This window comes from Dermacentor andersoni, chromosome 4, assembly GCF_023375885.2.
Source record: "Dermacentor andersoni chromosome 4, qqDerAnde1_hic_scaffold, whole genome shotgun sequence".
Lineage (NCBI taxonomy): Eukaryota > Metazoa > Arthropoda > Arachnida > Ixodida > Ixodidae > Dermacentor > Dermacentor andersoni.
The window spans coordinates 4979012-4999818 of record NC_092817.1 but is presented as its reverse complement, the minus strand read 5'-3'; the positions used below and the strand labels follow the sequence as shown (position 1 = coordinate 4999818).

At 43.2% G+C, this 20807-nt stretch overlaps 1 protein-coding gene across 6 annotated transcripts in view; it reads right to left on the bottom strand.

Annotated features, from left to right (window-relative positions):
- Positions 1 to 63: 63 nt before the first annotated feature.
- The window catches only part of LOC126518945 (uncharacterized), a 42329-nt gene continuing 21585 nt past the window's right edge, over positions 64 to 20807 (bottom strand). The window contains exons 3-8 of one of the 6 annotated variants that reach the window (XR_008609979.2): positions 17747 to 17844; positions 17624 to 17674; positions 12847 to 12928; positions 5289 to 5398; positions 4143 to 4273; positions 64 to 407 (exon numbers count right to left, since the gene is read on the bottom strand). Coding sequence is in view for 1 of the 6 variants with exons in the window: in XM_072287719.1 (XP_072143820.1) it covers positions 4264 to 4273; positions 5289 to 5398; positions 17624 to 17674; positions 17747 to 17844 (269 nt within the window). In the remaining 5 variants the exon portion in view is untranslated. Of the gene's footprint in view, positions 408 to 4142; positions 4274 to 5288; positions 5399 to 6007; positions 6130 to 12846; positions 12929 to 17623; positions 17675 to 17746; positions 17845 to 20807 lie in introns of all 6 variants that reach the window. The other 5 variants (XM_072287719.1, XR_008609981.2, XR_008609980.2 and 2 more) reach the window with 5 other exon arrangements.

Sequence of the window (20807 nt, the reverse complement as noted above, 5' to 3'; positions counted from 1 at the left end):
ACTTTTACAAGCCACTTTGTTGAAAAGTTACCCTATCACATTATATAGGACAAGCTAAGCACATCCAGCAAAATACATCTTTATTGAACACAAATTAAAAAAATACGTAGTGAAAAAGGTTTCAAACTCTTCTGCACACTTCACCTGATGAAATGTGCAAGTGTGGCTGACCTTATGCAAACTTGTCTCCAAGATTCATACGTATTCCACGGTGAAACCTGGGAGCGATGCAAGATACGGCTGCCGAGTGTCAAATGGCACCGTTGACAATTTTTTTGTCTTCAGGCTCTTTACCAATGTTGTACTCGACCTTCGCTTCTTTTCCGTCCTGTAGGTATTGTAGGTTGTCGGGGCCAAGTGACTCACCTCGATGGCAACCTTGGTGTAATCGATGGCAGTTTTGCCCTCTGCAATAAGTGGCATACGAGTTGAATACAGAAATTCCTAGAGCACAGCAGCAGGACTAAAGTATATCACTAGTTCTAGCACTGACCACAGCTCAGTTGGGTATGCGCAGAGTAGCAATGGCACTGCTAGGTGCATTCATTGTAAATCAAATAAGCTGTCCGGGACGTTCAAATTCCTTTGTTGTACTTGTCAGTATAAAGGCGACGATGCTACACATGTAAGATAGGAATTCAGCCAGGTCACAGTGAATGCTTCATTCCACAAGTAATTTTGTTGCAGTGGTGTTCAAGTGTACATAGTATGCTCATTTAAAGCTTTCCACATGTCACACCAGATGAAAGTAGGTGACAAAAATCAAATTAAGTACCCTACCTCCTCTTTGTGCAGCGCAGCAGAAGGCAAGCTGACAGATGCAGTACATGGCTTGTTAGATGCAATACCTCAACACAGAAACAAAGCTTCCTATCCACCAGTTTTGCTGAATATTTAGTAACACATTTTTTGTGCAATAATGAGGTGCACTTGACAAAGAGTACGATTTGAAAGCTTCTGGCATGCTGCACAAAGCATACTGTAGCCATCTTACAATAACACGGTATGACATGTGCCATACTGGATTTTGATTATGCAAAAATGCTACATTTATCTTCATACTTCTTCCTGTTGTTAGTGCTCATGTATGAAGAATATATATTTTTTTAATTTGCCTCTATCGTTTGCTGCCATACTGAATATGATGCCATGCCAATTTAGTCAGTCTTCCACATAAACACCAACTACTTGGTAGAGAAGTGATGCACAAGCCTCTAGATGAGTGTTACTGCTGCAGTTGAGAATTGAATGGGCAGCCCTCGTGCTCAGCAGTGGAACACTAACACGGGCATGGCTACCTGTGAAGCATTTTATGCTTGCTGCACTATCTAATCATGCTTGTCACAACCAAGTATTCAGAAGAATCCTAGCAGCATTGTTGTAATTAAAAATTATTTTACCCTACATGTGACCAGCTTTACACACAGATATCGGTTTCTTATGCTGCAGCCAGGGTCTTTCGGCATTTAAAATTTTCACAAAGCAAAGAAATTGCGTTACAGGTTTGCACACTGTGACAAACTGACTTCACGTGTCAATGCATTGCAAATGTGAGCATAAAATAGTACTACACTCAACTCTAATCACTTTTCTTCTCAAGCCATCCAAAAAGAATTGGAACTGTTTAAACGGCAAGGTCAATTATCACAGCTGGTCTTATGTGTTATCTGTTCCATAAAAGAAGATGCACACATTGCACTGGGTATCCAATGTTCAAAGGTTTGAATGCTACAGCTTCCATCACATGCTGAAAAGCTACAATGAACAGTGTTTGGGATCTGTAAAAAGTCAACTTTTTATTTGGTGAAATCAATACTCAAGGAAGAATGGTGCAAACGAGCAGGGACGAGATAGAAAATCACAGTTGAGTCTAGCTTGTCTGTTTTTCTATCTAATTTGTTCGTTCGTGCCATTATTCCTCGAGTATGGATTACGAACACACCCAACAATCAGTACTTCTAAAACGTGCAATCAAGCAGACACGACAAATCATGCAGTGCCTTGATGCCTTTCCTACGTTGATTCCTTCTAGGAAGAATGGAAGGGAAACTATCTGCTACCTGCCCTCTCTTGAAGTCCTTTAACTATGCCTTGTCATAAATTTATACAGGTGCAGCTGTAGAGACGTTCTACTTCCCTGATAGTACCTATTCCCTATGGAACAGCTTCTCACAAGAATTTTTATGTTGGCACACTATATGTAGAGCTAAAAGTGATTAAACATGACCCTCCTTCCAAGCCAGGGTTCTCTCCCTCTACTTTTATTCCATCCATATAAGTGTCCCACCTGTCTGAAATGATGGGAAAGCTGTCTACTTCCAGTTGGTTTGGACTCTGTCCTTCCTTTCTGCATATTTACAAGCGCACAAAAAAGTATGCACACATTTGCTAATAAAAACGTGCTTCATGCAGTGGCATGTTTCAAGTGTTCTTGACGTCGCGTGGTAAGCCAATCACATAGCTAGCTCGCAGAGGTGACCGCTCTGACCCATCTTATTTATGTAACCTAACCCATTAATGCCTTTTATCTAACCTAATGTTTTAAGCAGACAGCTGAAAATATGAGTGGTGGTACTGCTGTAGCAATGCTGATGTTCGAAAACCTCATGGACAAATTTCTGTAGCAACAAAGGATCACTAGTCATTTGTTCACTAGTCATTTGTTCACACATGCATTCCCATGCACAAGTTATGAACTAAGATGCATCAACAGACACTACTCTGGCAATGAAGAATAACATTCTTCACACCTGCTCAGTTTAAGTGAAGTTCACTTCGACAGCCCAAGTCCAAAGTGAAAATGTAATTCATGCATGGCATGCTGATGTAAGTGCTATGCACCTGCATCACACATCACAAGATGACAAAAGTGCTGCTATACAGTGTGAGAGCCAATGTAGCAGCATAGCAGATGACCAAGTGAGCCAGCCAAAATACACCACAGAAAACCATTCCTTCAGCACATAATTCTGAAGGTGCTTGAAAAGCTGGAAATCGAAAATCGGATTTTTTTTTTAGACAGTATTTGCAAAGGCAGTGATGCACCCTGAGTTGCGATATTGCTCAAGCAGCCCATAACAATCATCCTAGCTCTACCATTTCAGCCTCACGTTTATAAAGCAGAAGCAACTAATGGTATTACCTAACCCCCCACCAACCTAGCACTGTGGCCTATCCCTCAACGTACGTGTTTTTTTTCTTTTTCTTTTTTTTTTGATGTACTGGTTCAGATAGAAAATAGTATGTTGTCAGCGAGGTATTGCCTGTACAAGTGGTTAAATTTGTACAAGGCAGTACAAGTGGATCGCAGAGCATGATCATATGCTGGAACATGGTAGAAAATGGGATAGTTTCGGTACCTGCGCAGATGACAGCACGACCATGGGAACAAGCAGACGAATACTCTGCGCTTGTCAGCTCAAAATGGCCAGACCTGGTGAGGGGCTCTTTAAAAGCCATGGTGTTCAACCATCAGACTTTTGACGATCAAACACTGTAGGCCTTATAATTGACTAACATTAGCTGAGTCGTGTGGTATGCATGCAACGACAGACTTCCAATAGCCTGCTTTACTGCAGTACACCAGTGTTTTGCTGTAAAGCACACTATTTCAGGTGAAGCTTTTTTGTTATGCAGTGAAACATATAGAGTGGAAAGGGGCACCGATGCGCATAAGAGGCGTCCAACAGTCAGCTATGTTGCAGTACACCTGTGTATTACAGTGAAGCACACACTATCGGAAGTGACGCATAATGGCTATGCAGTGAAGCATATTAGGATTGGAAAGGGGAACTGTCACAGCGCCTGCATACTACGTTTTCATTAATTACACTAAGACTCCCGCTAGTTATCTCGGTGCTCGCACTGTAACCGGAGACTGCGCAACACATTCTAGGCCCGTGACTATACGCACGTTCCACTCTTGGTACGCTTCACTGCATAGCAGGTGTGCTTCATCGCATAACATGACTATTGGGGCGAAGGTACCTATAGGGAACGAATAGTTTCGGTTCACTACGGCACGAGTGCAGCGGCAAGTCGGCCCCTAGCGGCATCCGACGAAGGCGAAAAGCGCGGGCTTAGTATTTTGGTGTACTCCAGGCGCGCGACAGTCGTTGGCTAAAGCTGTTTAAGGCCCTTACCTCTCGAGTGTCCCGGGCAGCTTTGCGATCCAAGCACTGGTCTCGAAACGTACGGCGACCTTCGGGAACCGGAAGTTTCCGACATGGAGACGACCGAGAATCCTAAACCGATTGTATGCCACTACTGCGACCTGCGATGTTCAAAGGCGAGCAATTTGAAGCGGCACATGATAAACGTGCACAAACAGCATCACCTGTCTCTGCCCAGAGTAGCGAAGCTCCAATGCGACATGTGCAACGAACGTTTCGTTGCTTTCAACGAGATACGGTCGCACTACATTAACGTCCACGACTTTGTTCCCGAGTACGAGGAGCACCGCTTCACATCAATGTCAGGTGAGAAATCTTCCGTGACAATGACTGACGTGGTTAATCAATGGTAATTTCCATTTGCAAGGGTGGAAAGCGAAACCTTTTTGGTCCTGCACCACCGAAGAGAACGCGCACTTACTCCTGACAGGCTTTAACGTTGACGGTTCAAGACCGATTTCGGGCGGGAAGAAGGTGCCTATATAACACGCCCGTTCGTGATGCCTGATCTCATATAACGTCAGAACATTTAGCACAATCAGAAACAGACCTTGTTTGAGACCGGCAGTACCCAGTAAAATTCTTTCAGCGCGCGAAATGCGCCGACGGTTGTGCTAGGGTGACCTAGTTGTGCTCACGATTTCAAGATACAATGGCTAGTCATTCGCTGCCCCGGCAGAAACATGGCTGTACTTCACATTCTAAATGCTACAATCAATAAACGTGCTGCTTTGTGCAAATCAGGGCGCTTATAAAAATGTAACCAATTCTGCAGTTTTTGTTTTGCCATACAAACTGCAACTTTTATGGCAACAATCTCTGGCTTCTGAATTTTCACACCTGGGTTAGCAGATGCACAGGCCGAGTGCTAAAATGCTTTGCAAGGACCCTAATTCCCATCCTGGCGTATATCGCCGCTCGCCCTAATTCCAATAGTAATCGCAATGACAAGTTACAAGAAGCCTAGTTCAGTGCAACTCGTACTTTATGCTGCTCTTGCACGTCGGCGTGCACCAACATTCAGGCGTGATAATAAAACATTTATCGCGTTGCATTTTGGTTTGGAGACTTGCTTCAGAGGCGACACGCTGAATAATAATAAAAAAGAAGAAATACCTAGCCAGACGCAACTGTCTCGATGAACATTCCCAAAAGTTCGCATCGCCGCTATCCATGGCCGACGCACGCATCGTATTCTCGCCAATGATTGCCTTCTCTTCGGTTCCCTAGCAGTGGTAAAATGGAATAGGAAGAATTATCAGCACTTCATTAATTTAGCACACGAAAAACAGCACAGATCCCAACATTCACTTTTTCCCCGCGACACCAAAGAGAACGTCAGCCGCACTTTCGCGAACGCACCTGCGAAACTACAGCGACCTCCTACGGTTTCGAGTCGCGGATCGTGTTACGTTGTTTGTCCACTGCGTGGTGCCCGTGTTGTATTGTACTCAAGGGTTCAAACCGGCGGTGTATTGTTACTGTGCGCTAGAATCTACTGTCAGCAAGTAGAGAACCAACGGGGAAACGCAGACCAAATACGTATGTCGCTCAGTAAGAGGAGAAAAGACAGGTGGCAAATATTTACGTTTGGATGCGAGCCGAGGCCCGCGGCTCGAGTAATAGACACAGGCGCGAATGAAAGAATGCATCAAATAATATCCTTCGACCTCGACCTAATGCACCTCAAAACGATAACAAAACTGCCTCGTAAAATTAAGAACAAATAATGTACTAATGCAAATGGATAAGTATTGTTTACTTTCAGCTATGCCATTTTTTCTTTCAGCAAATAAAAATACAATTCACTCGTTTCAACAAACGAACATACTTACTGCTATAGATAATTTCATGACAAGCATGCATATTCTTGAGAACTTTTGGCACAGCTACATGCAGCAAATTACTGGAACGTAATCACACATCAGTTTCATTTTCTGACTGCAGCCTTCAAAACCTGGAAACAGAAGACTGAGAATGACACACGCAGCCGCTTCGTAATGATAGCTGGTGCGAAGGTCAGCAATTCTTCAGGAGCGCGAGTGACACACTACCGTTGCCACCGGTCTGGAACCTTTATCTCAACAGGTACCACTTGCAACCTACTACACTCAATAGTGTGCACAATACATGGGACACTAGCAAAATGCCATATCTTTAAAAGTGAGCATTTCCACCTTTTATTCCTGAAGGGCTGTAATCTGTTGTTTATCTGTAAATATTTGTCTTGTACTTCTGCACACTTCCTAACACAAAAATTTACCCATCGTTCTTTCTTATGTGAGCATTCTCTTTTAAGTTCCTTCCTTATTGCGTTTTATATTTTTTGAAATGTAGAAGGCAGTAAAAATCAGGTGTTTTGGTAAGGCGAAAACAGGGACACATTGGGAATTTTGTCGGGAAGACCTAAGTTCAGTATTCTTCAAGTAACTTATACAGATTATTAAAACAAGAAATAATCTCTCTTTCGACTAAAATGTTCTATCTTAACAAGCAAAATCCCTCAGAGGAACATGTAACGGCAAACAGGGCTGCTTGTATATTCTGTGATGAGCTCCTCTCTACAAATCCTCATTGTCAGGCATTATTAATGCAGTTAAAAGAAGGCACTGTTTATTGTTTTATAGACTAAGTATAAGCTCTTGACACAAATTTATTGCAATACCAATTACATGAATCAGCCACCCTTCCTTGGACATAAAATAGGTAAGTAAACATCCTCCCAACATCGCAACTACCATTTGCATTGCAACATTACTTGGCTCCCCAGCCCATTAGCGCAGGCAACATGTATGTAGCATGTGGAAACGTGATGCAGTGCTCCATTGCCAATTCATGTAACATGTGGAAAATTACAAAGGCAGCAAGCTTTCATTCACTCAAGGCCGACCGGTGCCGGATATATATCTTTATAAATGCCACTTTTTTTGCTCTAGTCTTCAAGTGAAAACAAGGCTATGGCATCTACAAAGTGATTATGACAACAATATTATTAGTATGATACATCTTGACCACTTGCTTAAAGAAGGTTGGCAGTGTACATTACTTCATGTAGCACTTGCACTTATTATCCTTCATAAAGGGCGAAAATCCCATTTAACCCAATTTTTATAAACTCCTTATTGGGTGCACAGATGTGGTATTACAATTTACCAAAAAAAGAGGACTGTAATTACAGGTCTGTTTGACTTGCCTGCACCACTGTGAACCAGTTCACGCTGGTTCACTAGAAGTTCAGAAATTATGCAGCTCGATTTATGCAGAGCAGGCACAGCGTGGCATTTGATGCGTGGTCAATATGCAGACACAGTGCAGGCCTTATGTTTTGTCCGACTAATGTGCACGGTATGCGGTAAGTTTGAGAGGTCCTGAACTACTGGTATGATCGGCTTCTGAGGTAAAAGTACACCCACACCTGCATAGACATGGCAGGCCCATGTAAGCAGGTTTTCAACAGCGGTTACGGCTGTGTGGTATGTTGTCTGCTGTGCTGCGGCTTTGCATCTGTATGCCTGCATCAAGTCAGCACCAACAGTAGAAAGGATGAAGCAAAATAGTGAACCAGCCCTGCACCTTTCCTGCAACTTTTGAAACGAATGTCGTGGTTCAGAGGGTGCCATTGCTGCACCACTGAAACTAATGGCACGGTGCAGCACTTCGTGAACTGGTTCAGGTGGTGCAGGCAAATCAAACATACCTTATGTGTAGTCGCCTGGTATTTCATCTAAGCTTCATCATTTGAATATTACTGATGCACAGGCAGTAGTGTTAACGCAATGCTGTGATTAAGAAGCATCAACCTCAAACACCAAATTTCCACAAAATGAGGTAACAGCATAACCACATGTTCATGTTCAACAGCAGTGCTGTTTGATGCACTGCAGCTATTATTCTCTTCTGAAATCAAATAATTTGGAAACGCTTGAAGATGTGAAATGCTTGGTGAAAAACATACCTTGTGGATAGCATATTCCACTGTGAATGTCTCAGCCAAATTCTATAGTTGTGCGCGGCGCATGGAGGTCCCAAGCAAATTGCAATGTCACCTTTTTTTCGTACACTCTCTTCAACAGAAACCTTCTCAGTCTTATTAGGTGCTATATTTCTGTCATAGTGTATTCCCACATACAGCTGCTATAGGACAACTGACATCAAACAATAAGGGTGCTTGGTTCAGTATGCTTCTTCCTACTGTTACTGCTCATATTTATTGACAGTTTAATAAACAAGCTGAAATAAAAACCTGCATACGAATTTTGAAAAAAATTTTGTACTTTTGGAAGAAGCTGACTGTTGGCTGCTCACGCTCGGCACGGCCCCTTGCATAGAAATTAAACTGGCTAGCCTGCTTATCGGTGTCGTAGCTGTAGGGGTCTTGTTAATTTCCATTAATTTTGAACACTCGACTAGCCTCGAACTAAGCAAAGCTTAAGAGCATATGTACACTTGCCAGTGCACAGTCAGTCCTGATCAGATGCCTTGGCAGACTTCGTTTCATATCGAGCTATTGATAGCACTTCAAAATGCGCAAGTTGAATGTGGCCACTATTCATCGTCCAATCTGATGCAGTACAAAGCCGATCTGTACCACATAGCACAGCTAGATGTAGCGCATGAGTGCAACCACTCATTCCAGCCCTGTCATACACAAAGCAAACTCTGCACATACACACAGCAGTTGCGTTGTTAGCTGCGGTCTGCTACGTTTTGCAGATACCGCGGCCACGGCGTTGTGCCACAATGAGTACGCTGGCTGAGCTCACTGTGGCTTGGTGAGCACAACTGTGTTTGGCACATTGTAGGCGCCTAACAGGTGCTTTTGCTGTGCTTTTCGTAGCAAATTATTTCTGAAACAGCCATTTTTTTTTTTACTTTTTGTGCGCAACCAAACAGGGACCAAGAAGAGGAGCAACACAAGGACGAGCGCTCCTCTTCTTGGTCCCTGTTTGTTTGCACACAAAAAGTTTTTTAAAAATGAATCTGTTCCAACTAGGCCGACTCGCAGTTAAGCCCATTTTAAGTTTAGGTGTATTTCTCGAGTTCAATAATGTGTTCCAGGGCCCCGTAAGAAAAAGTAATACATTTTTGCCCACAGCTGAAAACAAACACCTAATGGTACTACTTAGGTGGTGGTCCACCACACTATAAAAAATTATCTGCAAGAGAGGAGGTTGATGAAGTTAGCACCATTAAAGCTAAAATGCATCTGTAGGAAAATGAACAGTGAATAGCAGCTTCTGCAAAGTTGAAGGAACTATTTGGCTGTAACATAAACACTTCAGGAAAACTTGGATTCCCATGTCTAAAACAGGCTACAGTAATTATGGTTATGACTGCCTTACAACCAAATATATGGTATCTTCAGGGCTGAATACTTTTAGGGATGCAGAATGATTGCTGGCACCAATGACCTGTTTGGTGAGATTACCGTAACCTCTCAACAGCCACCGAACTTTTCACAGAGTAGAGACACCCTCTGTAGAGTTCGATAAGAGCAAATGTGCATTGGTTAGGTTTCCCTTCTGACAGTTTTTCACCAGATAAAAACTATTACAATGTTATCGCATTATGCAAACATTGCCTATTTAAATATATATGCAGTTGACTCATTAATTTGACCTTCACGGGGCCGATGAAATTGATCTAATTATCCTGCAGGTCGAACATCTTAAACAAGATGCAGAAATAAATGCCAAAACACATCGCTGATTTATTTGGCAGTAGCTGTGCGATTATAAAATGCCTCCGAATCAAATGTGCACTTTCTTTCTGTGTCCAAAGTAAAACACCAACATAGAAATCTAAAACGCACCCATTTCTTTTGCAAGAAATATTGTTGTACAATGGCAGCCTGCTTTGTAAAGTCAGCTTCACCGCAATATACTTTGATGCGGTAAAGCATACGAACATTGCAAAAGCGGTTTTGCTTTCTAGTCTGACTACACCTAGCAGGTAAATTTCGGCTAAATTTTTTTTTTCAACAAAAGAAAGGAATGTGTTGGAATCAGGTAAAAGCAATAATCATACATTGTGAGGTACGGCTCTTGCTTAAAAGATTTTGCGAGGACATCCCGAAAATTTGTGTTTTTCGATGAGAAGCAACATGTGTTCAACACGTTCACCGCACCCCTAAGCCCCACGGTTACAGACGCTGCCACTAAAGGGTCACTGTCCGGTTCACCGTACTGAATCCTACAATGGCCTTCAGAGACCATACAAGTTTCTGAATTGTAGTGTGCTTTTGTGAAAGTGAAAATTTAGCACTGTTGCTTCTTAAAATAGGTTATGTGTTTTCTAGGCACTGGGACAAAAAAGATGAAATCTCAAGGTAGCGTGAAATGTGGCCACATATGCTTAGCCACAATGGCTGTGACTGAAAGCAGCAAAGAGGTCAACGTGGTCTTCCAAAACAAACATCGAGGACACGACTTCCAGCTTTGCCATGTTTTTCTGTCCGACACAGAAAGGGCTGCAATCGCTGGTAAGGAAACTTGGGTGCTTATGACCTTGCACACAAAAATTAGAATCGAAATGTTCTAATTAATCAACTGCAATCTGTGATCAGCCTTCGCAGGTGCCAGCATTAGAGTTTTAGCTTGTCCATTTCATATGAATATACTAAGTTAAAGTAAACATACACGGCAGAAACAATGCTGGTAGTGACATCTTGTGATGCTTTGTTAACGTGCAAAACATTCTTAGTGCCCCCATTGAAGCAACACAAAGCAAAAGCCAGAACATCTTGTCAACAGACCTTATGCAAATATGTCGGCATCTGTTGATGTTGCGCAGCAACTAGCTTGTGGATGCAATGATAGGGAATTGCGCTGGCCACGGAAGCACAAGAGCCCACTGTGGCCATTGCACAGGGGTGAGTTTGCAAGTGAACACACCATATTTTACGTTAACTACCATTTTATAGCACCAGTAGAGAAAAATTCAAGCAGTCCTTGTGGGTAACATTGCAGCCACACCTCATAAAATGCCCTGAATGATTAGTAATAGAGGCGTCGCATCCAGTCCAGTCCTACTGTATCAAAAGATATCTCGATTTCTGCTAAATGTAATGCGACAAACACATTACTGCTCATTCAGGACAGGAAAGAATGGACCCTTTTTCTTGGTTTCCAATAGAAGTAATTTTGTTTGAAACAAGTGTTACTTTCCCTCAGTTCCGCACTAAAAAATGTTTATATACTATGGGAACTACGGTATCGGAGCCAGCAGTCGAAGTGGAGGACAAAGTGACTAGCGAGCGAAAGCGGTGGTTCGAGACTTGGCTGGGGCGCTCTTGGGTGCGGCCGACGAGGACTGGGGCCTGTTGGCATTAACGGAGCAACCGTGCCGCTCCCACAATACATTTCCTTAAATAAGATTCACAGCATTTGTGACAAAAGTGCTGCTCCTTATCCCCTTAAAAAAGGGGCAAAAAATTGGGCAGACACAATTAAAGCTGCTTATGTATGGGAATGTGAAAGCATTACAGTCGTTTTGGTTCAACGTATGTAGAGAGCATATGTTATAGGATTGTCGTCGACGAGCTGGCTGCACTCATACAGTGTCAGTCTTTCCACAGGCGTCAACACATCCACTAGGCACACCTTTAGTCAGACAGAACCATAGAATCGCCATGGCGCTGAGGAAGCATGCTCATCACGCACCCCAAAGGCCCATCTTCGATTCCCACTAAGAGGGAAATGAACCTAGCTTTGTTCACTGAGACATTAATTTGCTTTGTTTACAGGAACCTCCCTGAGAAATTTGATGTCACTCCAAGCATTTTTTTATGCGCTTTCACTCTGTGTCACCGACAATTTCTGATACCCTTTTTGGTCACTGACGGATTTTTGCATAATGGAGCATATAATTTTTTCACTTAAAAGTGTTTTGATGCGCAGGCTCAATAATGACTGATGCATTAGCAAAACAGATTCTAAGCTTCAGGGGTGAATTTGCAGTATACAAGTAAACTATGAAGTTAAAATTTTCGCAAGCCTCAATTTTTACCATGTGCCCATTATGACATTGTTTGATGGGCTAGTGCTATCATTAATTTACGGGGTGTCTGCTGGCCTTAGAATAAGGTGATAAGCAGGAGTGGGCAGCGAGAAGATGTCTCTTTGATTGAACAAAATACATTATAGCATACTAATACTGTACAGAAGTGTTTCAGAAATACTCCAAACACAATTATAAACATACTTAGTGAAATTCAATATACAAATAAAATTGCACAATGCATAACATATATTGAAAGGTGTGATAACATCAGAACAGAGAAGGATCAGGAGATATACAGTGGCAAAAAATTGTTGCAATTTTTTCAATTGTGTTAAATATGAAGGCACTAATTACTGCATCCATGACATTTCCCGGGAGACCATTCCACTTGCGTACAGTTTGCGGTAGAAAAGAATCCTTGCAAGTGTTAGTACTACACGAAAATTCTTTTAATTTTTTTAATGATACGCCCATGTGGGCCTTTTGAAATGTGGCCACCGTGGCCGGGAATTGAACCCGCATCCTAGAGCTCAGCAGCGCAACAGCTTCATTGCCAAGCTACCAGCGCAGGCAAAGCAACATTTCAATGCATGTACACACTGGACTTTCCGTCTGATGGCCTGCCACAGAAAGTACAGGGCACCAATAATAATATTCATCCTCAATAAATTACCTCCACCATGTCCGGGATGGGTCTGGTCATGCACATGCAGTCCCTGGGCTTCCTGAAGTGGGCCCGGGCTGTAAAATCAGATCTGTGCAGTGCTATAATTTACAATCTGATACCAAGAGTGGTGGGCCGTATAGAACAAGTCAAAATTGTAACATATTTTTTCAAGCTAGGTCTATTACTACAATGAAAATACAGCCATTAATTCATCAGGAAAATGAGAAAGATGACTGGACAAGAAAACTTTCCAGGAGATGACTGGAAATGGCTCAAATAAAGCACAGTATGTTTAAATATTGCAGAGATATCTGCCATCCTCTTTATGTCACTTCAACAAATTAATGTATATGCAGAAATTAAAAGTTCTGATATGCAAAAAAAAGAAAATTGCTGCACTTTGGTTACTACTGCAGAAGCACTGATTGTGAAATAATGCATTGGTCACTTTCATTTTCTTATTAAGGCAAACTGGAAGCTGGTACAGCCATGGGAGCAATAATGGATTCAATTAGGGACAGTGTGGACGGGTCATGGAAGCGGCTGCATTTGCTGACTAGGCAGGACCTGTACAACATTCAAAGGGACTTCAATATCAACTGCAACGAGCGCCTGCACAATGACGACTACACAAGTGTCCTGCTCTGGGTGGAGAAAATGAAAATGCAGGATGACAATCCTGTACTGTTTTTTAAACAGCAAGGAATAACTGACAGTGCCACAGCACTGCAGCGTCAAAACAATGAGTTGCTTGATGTCGACGATTTCATGCTTATTATAATGACTAATCCACAACAGGAGTTGCTCCAGAAGCTTGGCAGTGACCGCCTCTGCATAGACGGGACACATGGCACGACAGGCAAGTGCTAAATGTGACTAATCTAGAATCGTGCTTACTTCTGTAAGACATGATAGCACTTATCACAAGGAAAAACTTAGTCACAGAAACTAGGATGGTGTTCACTAGCAATTAGTGTATTCATTCAAAAGAACAGCATACATATATGTAGAACAGGTAAAAAAGGAAAACATACAAAAATAAAAAAGGAAGAGGACATGATTATTATTCCATTATTTAAGTTACAGAACATGCTGAAGGGCATTGACTTATATGGATGCAGTAAGTTCAGCTTCAAGTGCAGCATCCTTGCTTAGAATTGTTGTGATAGCTCGATGGTTATCACTGTGATGAGCAAGGATGAGGTGGGTTTGAATACCTGCAATGGTGGCTGCATTGTGATGAGGTTGAAATGCAATACCCTCGAGCACTCACTTTTGGTGCACATTACAAAAATCCCACGTAGTCAAAATGTATTTGGGAGTGCCCCACTGCTGCATTTTTCATAACTTGCATGGTAAATGCTTCAGGACATTGGACCTCCTAATTTTATTGATTCAAGCAATACTTGGCTACAAGAAATCCATGAAAATAAATACACACCAGCTTGCAACATACGACTCCAAAATAACTCTGCTTGTTTAAAAACCGTTAAAACTGTAGTGCCAGGTTCTTCATATAAGCTACAAAAATTAATTCCAGCATTTCATGTTTTCTGGTCATAGCCAACTTTTCCATCCAGCATTGCTTGCACTGACTGCTCCTATGTATTTGGAGCATACATCATAGCTGAAAACAGTGGCAGCAATATTCTCAAACACAACCCTCGTGTCTATGTTGTGCACGGACAACAACTTGCCCAGGCAAACCACTGTACCGACAGCAGCACCATTTTTGCATTATGATGCAGAAAAGTGAACAGATGTGCTTGGTTGGCACACCTACTCTCCTCTAGCCACCATAGCACTGATATTATTAAGCGTGCAGCAAATACTCTTACGTCCCTCTCTACCCGTTCTCTATGCTTTAGATCTTAAGCATAAGCCAGTTGGTGGAAAGAGGAAGAAGGGAAGGGTTCCACAATGTTCTGGAAAGTCAGTTTTGTTCCACAAGGCCAGAAAGTTTAAGAAGCCTTGCTCTAGAACATTCAATGTGGCTTTTAGCCTTTTACTGATTCTACTATGAAGCACCATTGCTTGTTTATTTACTTTTCTAGCTTTTATATAAGCTAGTCGAAATGCCCCCAGAAAAAGAATTTGTTTCCTCTATGTGAATGGTTTCTTGAAATGTTGCAAGAAATGAACAAAGGTGTGTGTATGGTAAACTTGCAACATCAGTGCCACAAGAGTGGTCAAACTTCAGCTAAAAGCACATCTCCGAAGGTAGCAAATATTTACAGCAACAGGTCCTGTTGCACAAGACATTGTTTGAATATTTGTTTTAAAAAGATGAACTAACCACAAAAGTTCATAATATTCATGCAGGTTACGACTTCCAGCTAGTGACGCTGCTTTGTGTGGACGAGTATGGAACAGGTTTTCCCGTCGCCTTTTGTATAACCAGCAGAGTTGACAAGCAAGGCATGGAGGTGTTTTTTAAAGCTGTGCGCCAGAAAACAGGCCAAATTGCAACGAAGGCATTTATGAGCGACGACGCACCGGCATTCTACAATGCATGGAAAGCAGTGATGGGGAATGCTGACCGGCAACTACTATGTGCGTGGCATGTTGACAAAAACTGGAGGGAGAACATTCGGAAACACATCAAAGACCATCAACTCCAAGCACTCGTGTACAAGGTTAGTTACATAATATCTTACAACTGCTTAAAGGTACAACCTATCTTCTTGTACAGAATAAGAATGTTAGACTGCATGACTGAAACCACCCAAGCTGCAGTGGTGAAAGCGATCGTCACTGCTGATTTTGTCCAAACAGCATGCTAAGAGGAAAAAAAAAAGATGGTTAACCTGCATCAGTGCCCCTTAAAACTGCTGAAGCTATTGTAATCAGTGTTGGGAACTTGATTTGGCGGAGGCAACTAATACACATTTTGACAGGTTGAGAACGGAGAGTCGACTGGCTCAATTCAGAACTAAAAGCAGGTTTGCCAAGCGGCTGTGGTGGCATCCCCTTCAGGCGAGCAGAGGGCCATGACCCCAACGTCGAGGCACAGAAAACGAGGCAAACTGGCTTATGCAGAGAAGCGGGGACAATTTATAGACGGACAGTCGCTACAAGGGCTCCCCCTTCCTCCCAAGAATGCCGGAGACATTCTTGGGGGGGGGGGGGGGGGGGGTAGCCCTTGTAGCGACTGTGTGAAGTGTGAATTGCGGAAGGAATGAAGAGCTAATGTTCAAGATAGGCTGGCTTCATGGGTTCGCACGACACTCTCTATTCTTTGCTGCATATATGAATTTTCTCTGAACGTGAAACCAAACAAAAGGGGCCTTCATAGGAAAATGGTGGCTTGATAGAGTCGGGCCGCAGAAAGACATGCGTGGTTGTGTCCATTGTCGGGAACTAAACACAGGCTGCCTGCAGGCGATATGTGGGGGGCATAGGTCGAAGCTGGTCGAGCCAGGAATGTAGCCTTTTTAAATGATGTGCGGCCGCTGGAACAGACGACGCTGTGTGCTGAAAAACTGGCCTGGAACGCGAATTGCTGACCCATAGAGGATCTCGGGTCAGCATCTGCAGGCTTGGAGTGATGCCTGTCACCGGCAAAAGATGCCGAAAGCGAGTGGGGCTTTACTAATCAAGGTACAACCAAATCAGGAAGGCCCACAAAGCTTCAACAAAGACACTCCCTGACCAGAACAGGAATTGGCCTCCCTGGTGCAGTATTCGGCCACCCCATGATTTCTATAATTAACCCATGGCCCTCAGTGCACGGCAGCTGCGGAGCACCTGACCAAGGCGGCGGTCACACATGTGACGCAGCTGAGGGTGCTAAGAATCTCTGGGCCTGGACAGCCCGCCAATGGAAACTGGCCCTGGCAACCTTTAATAGCCGAACTCTGTCAAGTGAGGCTAGCTTAGCAGGACTCTGAGGAACTATCTGATATTGTTTGGGATATCAATGGCCTCAGTGAGATTAGAACTGGTGATGCTTATACAGTGCTGACAAACGGCCATGTCCTCTGCTATAGAGGTCCCCCAGATAAGAAGCAATACGGGATAGGATTCCTAATATATAAGGACACAGCGGGCACCACTGACAAATTCTAGAGCATTACTGAGAGAGTAGCAGTAGTCGCAATCAAACTCGGTATACTGTAGCAATGGGTGACTTCAATGCAAAAGTGGGGAAAAAGCAAGCTGGTGAACAAGCAATTGGCAACTACAGCGTCGATTCTAGGAACGGTAGAGGAGAGATGCTGATAGAATTCGAAGAAAGGAATAAGCTGCGAATAATGAACACCTTTTATAGTAAGCGTAGCAACAGAAAGTGGACCTGGAAAAGCATTAATGGTGAAACAGGAAATGAAATTGACATCATACTTTCTGCTGATCCCAGCATAGTGCAGGATGTAGAAGTGATAGGTAGGGTAAAGTGCAAAAATCATAGGTTAGTGACGGCTAGGATTGACCTCAATTTAAAGAGAGAAAGAGGAAAATTGGTCAAGAAGAAGCAGGTCAACCTAGAGGCCGTAAGGGTAAAAGCAGACAAATTCAGGCTGGTACTTGCAAACAAATATGCAGCCTTAGAACAAACAGATGATGACAGAGGCAATGAATGAAACCATAAGCTTCAGAGGCAGCAATTGAAGTGGGAGGCAAGGCACCAAGGCAACCAGTAGGCAAGCTCTCCCAAGTAACGAAGGACCTAATAAATAAACAACAAAGAATGAAAGTGTCAAAACTAATCAGCAACGAGAAAGTAAGTGATATTTGAAATTATAACGTGATAAAAGACTGAAGAAGCAGCAAGAAATGAACGTACCTGAAATTGGTAAGAAGGAAACTTGGCATAGGACAACTCAAGATGTATGCACTGAAAGATAAGCAGAGTAATATCAGCAATCTCGAAGGTATAGTAAAAGCAGCGGAAGAATTCTATACTGACCTGTACTGGACCCAGAGGACTCAGGATAACTCCATTTGAAACAGTAATGAACAGGATACAGAAACTCCTCCTATAGCTAGCAATCAGGTCAGAAGGGCCTTGCAAGATATGAAAAGGGAAAGAGCAGCAGGAGAAGATGGAATAACAGTCGATTTAATCAATGATGGAGGAGACAATGCTTGGAAAAGTGGCGGCTCTCTATACGAAATGTCTATGGACTGCAAGGGTCCCAGAAAACTGGAAGAATGCAAACATTATACTAATCTACAAAAAGGAAGATGTTAAAGGACTGAAAAATTATAGCCCCATTAGCTTACTTTCAGTGTTATATAAAATATTCACCAACATAATCTCGAATAGAATAAAGGCAATACTGGACTTTAGTAAACCAAAGGAACAGACAGGTTTCAGGAAGGGATACTCTACAAGAAATCACATCCATGTCATCAATCAGATTATCGATAACTCTTCAGAGCACACTACCTCTCCATACTGCTTTTATAAATTATGAAAAGGCATTCGATTCAGTATAGATACCAGCAGTCATAGAGGAACTACGCAATCAAGGCGTACAGACCGCTTATGTAAACATCTTGGAAAATATCTACAGGGATTCCACAGCTACCTTAATTCTACATAAGTAGGAAGATGCCTATAAAGAAAGGGGTCAGACAAGGAATCACAATCTCTCCAATGCTTTTCACTGTGTGCTTGGAAGAAGTATTCAAGCTATTACACTGGGAAGGCTTAGGAGTAAGGATTGACGGCGAATACCTCAGCAACTTTCGGTTTGCCGATAAAACGCTGCAGACAAGTTACAACAAATGACTGAGGACCTTAACAGAGAGAGTGTAAGAGTGGGGTTGAAGACTAATATGCAGAAGACATAGATAATGATGAATAACCGGGCAAGGGAACAAGAATTCAGGATCGCCAGTCAGCCTCTAGAGTCTGTGAAGGAATAGGTTTGCCTAGGTCAACTAATCACAGGGAACCCTGACCATGAGAAGGAAATTCACAGAAGAACAAAAATGTGTTGGATTGCATACGGCAGACATTGCAAGCTCCTGACTAGAAGCTTACCATTATCATTGAAAAGGAAGGTGTACAATCGGTGCATTTTACCAGTGCTGACATATGGGGCAGAGGCTTGGAGATTGACAAGGAAGCTTGAGAACAAGCTAAGGACCGCGCAAAGAGTGATAGAACGAAGATTGCTAGGCATAACGTTAAATGACAGAAAGAGCAGTTTGGATCAGAGAGCAAACGGGTATAGACAATATTCTAATTGACATCAAGAGAAAAAAATGGAGCTGGGCAAGTCATGTAATGCGCCAGTTAGAGAACCGTTGGACCATTAGGGTTACAGAATGGGTACCAAGAGAAGGGAAACGCAATCGAGAACAACAGAAGACTAGGTGGAGCGATGAAACTGAGAAATTCGCGGGTGCTAGTTGGAATCAGTTGGCGCAGAACAGGGGTAATTGGAGATCACAGAGAGAGGCCTTCGTCCTGCAGTGGACATAATATAGGCTGATGATGATTGTGATGACGATGAGAGCATCTTGGCTGTGCTGACTTCAAGGTCATCCTTGATTGCTGTTCGCAGCCCCAGTAACACTAGGGGTAGCTTTTCCACCCAGTGCTGTCTGTCGTGCGTGGCCGTCAATGATGCCGTCAGTTATCGGTGGAGACACTCAACCATGCTGTTGCTTTGTGGGTGGCAACACGTGGTGTTATGAAGGCGCAGGCCGAGGAGTCTTGCCGGAGCAGAAAAAGCAAGCTTTGGAATTGTTCTGCTCGGTCAGCAGTTGAAATCCACAGGGCCAGCAGGCACAGCACCGATCCATGACAGTGTGTCAGCTGCCCTATTTTCAGTCCCAGAGATATGACGGATGTCCGCTGAAAATTTGAAGATAAAGGAAAGTTGCCGAAGCTCATGTTTTGAGTACGAGGAACTGTTCTTAAAAACGAAGGTTAACAGCTTGTGGTCAGTCAAAATGTAAAAGCTACAGCCTTCAAGAAAAAAGCGCAAATGCTTGACAGTACAATAAATGGCTCACATCTCTTTCCTGAAGGTGCTATAGCGAGCTTCTGTAGGTTTGAGGCGCTTTGAGAAGAAGCCCAGTGGCCTCTAGTCTTTGCCATCATGCTGATGCAGCAGTGCAACCACTGCCATGGTTGACTTGTCTACCAATAGGCGTGTTAGTGCATCGGGCAACGAATGAATCAGTAACGCTGCAGTCACCAACATATTGGCATCCTGGAAGGAGTGTTCGTGCTCCAAGGACCAGTGGAAGGTAGACGTTTTTTTGGAGTCAAAACTCAGCAGGTCGGTAAGCGGCGGAGTACTTGCGCACAGGATGATATGAAGCGCTTGTGAAAATTCATGAACCCCAGAAACTAGCGCAACTGTCGGATGGACGTTGGAGAGGGGAAGTCCTCGATTGCCTGCACCCGTGATTCCAGTGCCTTGATGCCCTGGGGTGAAATGCGATGGCCAAGAAAATCCAGGGCTTCAACTCCAAAAATGCATTTCTGGGGCTTTAGGACCAGGCAGTCTCCATCCAGTTGCTCAAATAGAAGGCGAAAGTGCTCTTTGTCTTTGCAACTTGCAACGAGAATGTTGTCAAGGTAGACTAAAATGAAAAATGAACGGGAGTCCGCGTGTAACCTTGTCCGTGAATCTGAAAGGTATGCGCCGCATTATTTCAGGCAGCTCGAATTGGCCAAACAGAGTAGTGATTGCCGACTTCGAAATGTCGCTGGGTTCGAGAGGAATTTGGTGGTATGCACTTATCAAATCGACCTTGCTGCATATTTTGGTGCTGAAGTCAGTGCTGAAGTCATGTATGTGGGGAAGAGGATATTGATCCGGAATAGTGACAACATTCAAAGCTCGGTAATCACCACAAGGCCACCAGTTGCCACTGTCGTGCTTTGGAACCAGATGGAGAGGTGAAGACCAATTGCTGGAGGAGGCATGAATAAAGCTGGGCTGAAGCATGCATTCAAACTCACGGCGGGTGACTTCCAACCTCGATCCAGCGAGCCTCCGTGG